Source organism: Paroedura picta, chromosome 8, assembly GCF_049243985.1.
Source record: "Paroedura picta isolate Pp20150507F chromosome 8, Ppicta_v3.0, whole genome shotgun sequence".
Lineage (NCBI taxonomy): Eukaryota > Metazoa > Chordata > Lepidosauria > Squamata > Gekkonidae > Paroedura > Paroedura picta.
The window spans coordinates 95,481,065-95,489,016 of record NC_135376.1 but is presented as its reverse complement, the minus strand read 5'-3'; the positions used below and the strand labels follow the sequence as shown (position 1 = coordinate 95,489,016).

The 7,952-nt window shown below is 51.4% G+C and overlaps 1 protein-coding gene across 1 annotated transcript; it reads right to left on the bottom strand.

Annotated features, from left to right (window-relative positions):
- Window positions 1–5,436: 5,436 nt before the first annotated feature.
- On the bottom strand, window positions 5,437–7,420 carry LOC143844028 (uncharacterized). The gene is made up of 4 exons (XM_077350959.1): window positions 7,099–7,420; window positions 6,546–6,629; window positions 6,285–6,368; window positions 5,437–6,005 (listed from the first exon to the last, which is right to left on the bottom strand). Exons 1-4 carry the CDS (start codon window positions 7,418–7,420, stop codon window positions 5,506–5,508), a joined length of 990 nt encoding a protein of 329 aa, XP_077207074.1. The 3' UTR covers window positions 5,437–5,505.
- Between the last annotated feature and the right edge of the window lie 532 nt (window positions 7,421–7,952).

Below are 7,952 nucleotides of genomic sequence, written 5' to 3'. Positions count from 1 at the left end.
CCAGGTATGAGAACTTTCTTGTTCTCCACAAGGATTTATTCACTATACTTGCTGCCTGCAATTTGGGGGCTGTGAGGTTTCATGAGTTAAAGTTCCTATCCTGAAAATCTTGTTGGCCTTTCAGATGCTCCTGGACACACAGCATGAGAACATTTTGGTTCAAAAATCCATTTTCCAAAAGTGCCTCCTATGTCCTCTTAGCCCAAATAAAAAGCTGAAAGGCAGAAATTGTAAAGGGTAAAACAGGACCTACAGATGCTGGTGCCCCTCCTTTCAAATACCTCTGAATTCCATCCCACTGGATAGATTTAGATTTGTGATTTCCTTAAATTTGGCTACATTTGACATCATTAGCCTGAATATAATACCTGTTGATGCCCTCTTTTTTAATCAGTTCTTTTAACGCATGTGCCAGCCAATTTCTCCCTGGCAGAACTGAAGGCAACTTCCAGTGTGACTGGCACAACAATAAAGAAAGACCTCATTTTACACATGACTGAGGTCCCCCAGGGAGGAAAAGCCAACTCCATCCAAGGCGTGCCTGAATCGAGCTTCAATTGCCTCCGGAAGGCAAACGGGGGCTGGTCCGAGGCACGTCCCTGGAGAGGTTCTTGCACAGTCCTGAGGTCTAGATGCGCCCCTGATGTGAATAAATTAAGCTGCTACTGAATGAGATCGATCAATCAGCTTCCGTTTAGCCCTGCCTGTCTCCCCCGTGAGGTCCCAAACCGCCTGGCACCTCTCTCCCTGTGAGGTAGGCCAGTCTGAGAGTGGCCAAGGTCAGCAGCAAAGTGGGACCATCGACCCCGGGACTCCCAGATCCTAACCTGCCTTTGTGAGCACACCATCTCGCTCCCTTATCTTTCCACAGAGAGGTTTTTGCCCTGGTCTAGCATCCAAACCAGATCAGGCTGTTGCAGGCCACAGGGATGGGAAGGCGCACGGTTTCATGGCCCAGCCCCTACCGGTGCTATTTGTCCAGCATCAGACCCAGCCCCCTTTCCACAGCACCCTCAGGGCTCTTGTTCTGCTGCAACCAGAACTCCAGAAGGGGCAGGAGAAAATCACCCTCAGGAGGGAGGATTCTGTGGCATTAGACCCAGACGAGGCGCCTCCCCCTCCACAATCTGCTCGCTCCCCAAGACCCCCCACCCCTGTAAAATCTCCAGGAATTCTCCATCCTGGAGATGGCAACTTGAGGAAGGAGCCATAGGGGCCTGGGAGCCAAGCCCCGTGAGGAAAGGCAGAGGGACTTGGGGATGTTCAGCCTGGAAGAGGCTGAGAGGGGACAGGATGGCTTCTTTAAGGATGTGAAAGGTTGTCCCTTGTTGGAGGGCCGGGAAAGGTTCCTGTTGGCAGCAGAGGAGAGGACCCACAGTCATGGGTTTAAACTACTTGTAAGACAATACCAGCTAGATATCAGGAAATTTCCCCCCACATTCTGAGTAGCCCAGTGGTGGAATGGGCTGCCTCGGGAGGTGGGGAGCTCCCCCTCACTGGCTAGACACACACTTACCCTGGGTGCTCCAGGCTGAGCCTCCATTGAGCAGGGTTGGATTAGATGGCCTCTGGAGCCCCTTCCAACTCTAGGGGCCATTTCGCACAGAGCTCAAAGTTGCTATTTGGTTGCCGTTTGTGAAAGCGCTACTTCAAGTAGCGAAATGTAACTAGCCGTGCCCGTAACGCACAGCTGCGGTTTTTGCGGAATTTGGCACTTTCACTTCTCGCCACTTTCGTAACCCACAGGCTTCCGGTTCTCCGTCTTATCGCTACAAAGGAGGTCCCTTTTTAGCGCTTCTGGCCTCCCGTGCCCGTCAATCAAACTGCAGGCACACCTTTGACCTCGACCCTGAAGCCGAACTTGTCGGGGTTCCCTTTTTTTTTAAAAAACCCAGGAAACCCCGTAGCAACGCGTTATCGTCCAATCATTGGCGCCCTTGGAACGTGTTTTCTATTGTTTTCTAGGAACCAGATGCATTGACATGTTTGATTGGTTAATCCCCGCCCACAGTACACGCCCACAGGTTACCTGCTTATATGCACCTGGGCAGACACGCGGTCGGCCTCACTCTTTTGTTTGCGTAGCCTACTGCCCGCAGCACAGGTCAACGTTGCAATGGAGAGGCTTATTTTTCAATTGCTGGCTTACATGCTCGCGGTGGTCCAGCGCATGAATATCGCCTTGTCGCGTCGGACGTCTGCTATCGCGGAGTACCGAGAACGGGTGGCCGGAACGCTGACCAGCAGCAGAAGACGTTCTGTAAGGGTAACCATGGCGGCCAAGAAACGCTGGCAAGCTCTGGCAGAGGTCCGGTTCCCCAGACAGTTCTGGGTGGACGAACGATCCTCTGACTGGTGGGAGAATTTTGTGTGGACTCGCTGGGATGATGACCACTGGATTGCCAACTTCAGGATGTCGAGGGGGACATTTTTTGAACTCGTGGAGGCTCTACGTGGACGCATGGAGAGGCAAGTCACTGGCATGCGGCGCCCCGTTCCAGTTGAAAAAAGGGTGGCTGCCGCATTGTGGTACTTGGCCACCCCTCAGTACTTCCGGACAGTAGCCCAGCAATTCGGACTCGGAGTCACTACGGTTGGCGATATCCTTAAGGAGTTCTGCCTCGCCATGGAGGCGGAATTGTTCAGCAAAGTCGTGTGCCTCGGAGACCGGCTTGGAGCGGTGAGTGTCATTCTATCCCCTTTGCCCTTTAAATTTTTTTTCTTGTTTGACAGGTCAGCAACGAAGACGCGATACACCACACGCTGACATGCCATGGCTTATATTCTTTTCTTTCCCTTATTCCAGAGTATGGACGGGTTTGCCAGGCTTGGATTCCCGCATTGTTTTGCGGCCGTCGATGGAAGCCACATCCCTATCCGTGCCCCCGGGGGAAGCATAAAAGAGTACGGGAACAGGAAGGACTTTTGCTCTGTTCTCCTGCAAGGAACAGTGGACTTCTCCGGCCGGTTTATCGATGCCGAGGTGGGGTGGAGTGGCAGGAGGCATGATGCCCTTGTTTTCAGGGAATCCAACCTCAGGAAAGCCATGGACGAAGGGGTCTTTGTTCCAGGAAACCCCACCGCCACCATTGAGGGCGTGCGTGTGCCGGCGTTGGTCCTCGGGGACGGAGCCTACCCATTACGACGCTGGCTCATGACTCCCTACAAGCGGCCAAGGACGGACGTGCAGAGCCACTACAACCTCAGTCACTCCCGGGCAAGGAATGTAGTGGAGCGTGCCTTTGGACGTTTGAAGTCACGGTTCCGTTGTTTAATGTCACGACTCCATGTACATATTGACAATGTGACTCCGCTGATAATCGCATGTGTGATTTTGCACAACATATGCGAGGACAAGGGACATAACATCCCCTTCCCTGAGGACGAACCTGAACCTGTAGTCCTTCAGGATACACAGGACATCCCTGAAGCAAGGAGAAAAAGGATATATGCTGAGGGGTGCAAGGTTCGGGACGCCATAGCCACCCACATCTACAGAAACAGGAGGCGTGTTTAATTGTTTTTCCTACTCTGTTGTTGAATAAAGTTTTGTGTTCTTTGTTTAACCTTGTCTTGTGCGGTTTGTGTACTTTGCCAGCAAAAAAACGGGGATTCTCTGGTCCAAAAGCACTTTGACAGCCCTAAATGCTAACTCCCCACTGAAATTGACAAACACAATACGGAAGCGCTGAATGGGGAAAGTTCGGGGAGGCGGGTAGCCAGGAAGTATTGGCGACCCCTGTCAAACCGGAGGATCAATCCACTCATGTTCCAAGGAATAATTTTATTGGTGGGCAGCTTTGATACATTTAAAAAACGGGGTGGTCGATCGGAGCAACGCACGTTCGTTCCCTAACCGTCATTCCGAAGATGCCGAAGCCACGGAAGGGCTCCTTCTGGCAGCGCGCCGAGGCTGAGGCACTTCTGGAGCTTGTGCTACAATCAAAAAGTGTTGGCCGCCTAATGGCCAGCACCCATTGCCACACCAAGGGTGCCTACCTGGTGTTGGCTTCAAAGCTGAGGGAGAGGGGCTACGTCCGGACCTGGGAGCAGGTCCGGACAAAATTCAAGCGCCTTAAGCTGGACTTCCTAAACAGTCTGGAACAGTGGGGGGGGATCCCGCAGCCAAGTGGGAGGACGGTCTTCCACGACCAGATGGTTAAAATATGGGAGAAGGCTGGGAAGCCCCCCCTGGACATGAGGAGGCATATGGGTGAGTGCTGCCCTCGTTGTGTTTTGCCCTTAAACATGCATGGAATGACTAGCTGCCTCTTTCCCCTACTGTCCCCAATGAAATTCGAGAAAGTATTTAGATGCTGTCAACCCCCTCAGACTTAGCCAGCCAGTACTGTAGAACCACTTTGGTTATGCGCTTAGACTCTAACTGTGGTGTGTCCACCAGCTGTGTTTCATCTCTGTTTTGTGTGCTTTTAATTATGATTTGTCTTTTTCTTTGCCCAGCCACACAATCACCATCCAAGCTGGCAACAGCACCTGAGCGTGAGGAGGGGGAGGAAGAGGGACCTTCCACCTCGGGACAGGCTGCAGGTGAGAGTTTTATGCCTGTGCGGGAGACCCATGTGTGTGTACCCCCATGGAGCCATATGGGAGCCTGCTGTGATGCTCCCATTTGAAGTGTTATTAAATTCTTTGTTTGATTTCTATAGCTGAAACTGTGGAGGCAAGGCTGCGTGCCATGGAGGCCAGAGTTACTTCCCTGGAGGCTCAAGTGGCAGAGCTGAAAGGGGAGATTGAGCAGCACAGGCAACAGAGGGAGGCGGAAGAACGTAGGTTATGTTCCCCACTGCCCAACTCATCTCACACTGTGGCTAAGGCCACTTAAAAGTGTATGCATGTAAACTAAAGAAATTTGAAAATATGTGTGGTACTAATGTGTACTTTTTCTCCCTCCCCACAGTTAAGAAGAAGGAGGACGAAGAGCTCTTCCGGCGCAAAGTTAGGGGGACCGTGGGACGGCTGTGCAGGAGAGTTAGGGCGATGGAAGGGGCTGGGGAGGGGAGCGGTGGGAACTGAGTTTTGTTTCCTGTTTGTGTTTTGGGGTAGGGGTTGGGGGGGGGGCTCCAAGTTTCATTCCCTAATGTTTTTCCCCTGTTAAATGTATACCTTTGTTAAAAAAAATAGGTTTTCCAGGGGGGTGGGGGGTGGTGGTGCTGGTGGGGCTCCAAGTTTCATTCCCTAATGTTTTTCCCCTGTTAAAATGTTGTTTAAAATAAAATGTTATTACAAATTTTATAACAAGACTCCAGTGTGACTTCTTAAACTCGCACATATTTAACCCCACACCACACTCCTAAAACTCCTTGAACTAACACCCCTCCAACCTCCAACCCACACAGCAGTACCACAATATACACAATCACTAGAGAGGCCGCTTTCAGCCTTGCAGATTCTACAGTAGGGTACACAGAGACAGAGTCAAAAATATAAACTTTATTCAACAAACAACAAAACACAGATAACATGAAATAGAAAAAGTGGGCAAAACTAGGAGGGGGAGTACTTGTCTGCTGGTTTAATTTTTCTCTTTCCGAGAATAGTCCTCCTTCTTGTTTGGGTGGAGGCATTCTGAGAGGGAGTTGGTGGGGTGGGTGCTGGAAGTGGTGGTGTTGGTGTGGGTGGTGGTGGGGGGGCGATTTGTGGAGGGTAGGCCCTTTCCATGACCGCTACTGCCCTCTCCATGAGTCTCCTTATCAGTCGCACCTCCTCCACGCCTTCGCGTAGGATTTGGTTTGTCTCTCTAAGGACTGCCCTCAATTTTCTCCCCTCCTGGGCAATGAGTGTGAGCATGGCTTGGTCAGCGGCCGCGGCACGCCGTGACTCCTCATAGCAGTGCTCAAGGAGCCTCTCTCCCACGCTTGTCAAGACGGAGACGCGCCTCAGCCTGCCGCGTTCCCTCGTAAGCCTCTCCTCTGCTGGGAGCGCACCTCTAGGTGGTGGGCTGCCTGGAGGCAGGGGTGGTTCCTCCTCCTCATCTGAAAGAACCTCTGTTGGCAAAAAATGAGAAACAAAACTGTTAGTAACATCAAAAAAGTCAAAACACACCATGGTGGACATGGTGTCCTTTTTTGTCCCCGTGTTTTCCTGCCAAGAATTTAAACAATCCCCGGTGAGCACATGGCTATTGTTTGTTTGCCCATGTTGTGCTTTTACTTTTGCCTACTTTCACAGCAGGACTCTCAACAATTAAAAGGGAGCACATGGTTAGTGCCTAGCGACATTGTCCTGCAGCTATGGCTCGAAAGGAACAGGTCATGCACGCTCACCATCTTGAATCTGTATCCGCCTGCGCCGGGCAGGAGGTCCAAGCACCCCAGGCTGTTCCTCCTCCTGTGTTCCGGGTATGAAATCTGCAAAAAAAGGAAAAAAAAAAGATCTAGGACCAAAGGGTGGCAAAGCCAGCTTCAAAGCCTACACCAGCAACGCAGAGGGACTCTCTTCTTTCTCTTAGCAGTGCTGCTGCCCTGCACAAACAGAAAAGCACAAAGCAGTTAAAACAGCCCCCCCCTATTTTTACTAATACTTACCAATGTTAGTTGATGCCCCCGAATCACTATCCACGTCAGGTGCTGCTGGAGACTCTAGGGGCCCCGTCCCTGGCAACTGTGTCTCTGTGGACAAGAGCAGAAAATAGTGAAAAATGAGCAAGCATACACCATGAACCACAAAGCAAGCTCCCAAAGTAGTGAGCCAAAGTACTGCAGAAGGCCTATGGGCGAGGCATGCAGCAAATATTTTGGGGCTGTGGGTTAAACATGACCGTTTAAAATACTAACCACATCAAGCACTCCACAGCCAACCATCTTATTAAATCTTTTAAAAATTAAAATTAAATTATAACATTAAAACCGTTTCAAATAGTAACCACAGCAAGCACTCCACAGCCTACCTTCTTTTAAAATCTTTTAAAAATTAAATTATAAAATTATAAAATTAAAACCGTTTCAAATAGTAACCACAGCAAGCACTCCACAGCCTACCATCTTATGCGTTGCAACGAACACACGAGAAAACGATGCCCAAACGTCAGAACACACATTTGCTCAAAAGGAAATATAAAATAAAAAGAAAATCACTTACCGGAGGCAAGGGGCGTTTGCTCAGGAGCCTCCTCTTGCTCCCCAGGAGCGATGGCGATCAGGTCCAGCGTTACCGATTCCGCGGCTCGTTGCTGGACGGGGGGTGGAGGGCGAAAGCTGGACGAGGTTCCCTCGCCGGGATCCTCCTCAGCGGGTGGTTCCTCGACCGGGGCAGCCGGCTTCCGAACCACCTTAAGGCTCCGGCCGACGCGCTTCGGCCTGCCGGATCCTTCCCCGTCCCCGTACAGCTGGCACTGCTCCTCGAAGTAGGGGCAGGTAACCTTTTCGTTGCCGGAACCCTTATTATGGTTCACGGCACGCATATACTCTGCCCTCATTGTCTTGGTCTTCGACCGGCATTCAAGGCCGGTCCTGTTGTGGCCCAGGGCGCGCATCTTAATAGCCACTTGTTCAAAAACCTCCCTATTCCTGTGGGAGGACTGGAACGCGTCCTGGATTTTCTCCTCCGAGAAAATCCCGATCAGGTCCCTGATCTCCGCGTCCCTCCAAGTAGGGCCACGGCCGGTTGCAGGGACGGACGAGGCTTGAGAAGACGATTCCATGTTGCTTTCGCTAGTAGCTGAGCAAAATGGTGGTGGGAGGTGCAGGGTGCAACGGATCATATACCTTCCCGCACACAAAGACAAAGGGACTAGCCGGCTCCTGATTGGTGGAGGGCAGCAGGGGACACGCACATTGGCCACATCAGGTCACATGTCACGTTCAAAACTCCTCGCGCGGGAACAGGATCTGCTCCTAATGGCCAGATTGGCGCCCTTGTTGTTTGACTTAACGCATGCGCGTATTCGTTTACACGCGAGAAGAGCAGTTTGAACATGCAGCGGGAGCCATTTT

Coding starts and splice junctions, on each gene's coding strand:
- LOC143844028 (XM_077350959.1), bottom strand. CDS start 7,420: ATGCGTGCCGTGAACCATAATAAGGGTTCCGGCAACGAAAAGGTTACC. Junction 6,630..7,098: donor GCAAACGCCCCTTGCCTCCG/GTAAGTGATTTT, acceptor TCTTGTCCACAG/AGACACAGTTGCCAGGGACG. Junction 6,006..6,284: donor GCGGATACAGATTCAAGATG/GTGAGCGTGCAT, acceptor TTTTGCCAACAG/AGGTTCTTTCAGATGAGGAG.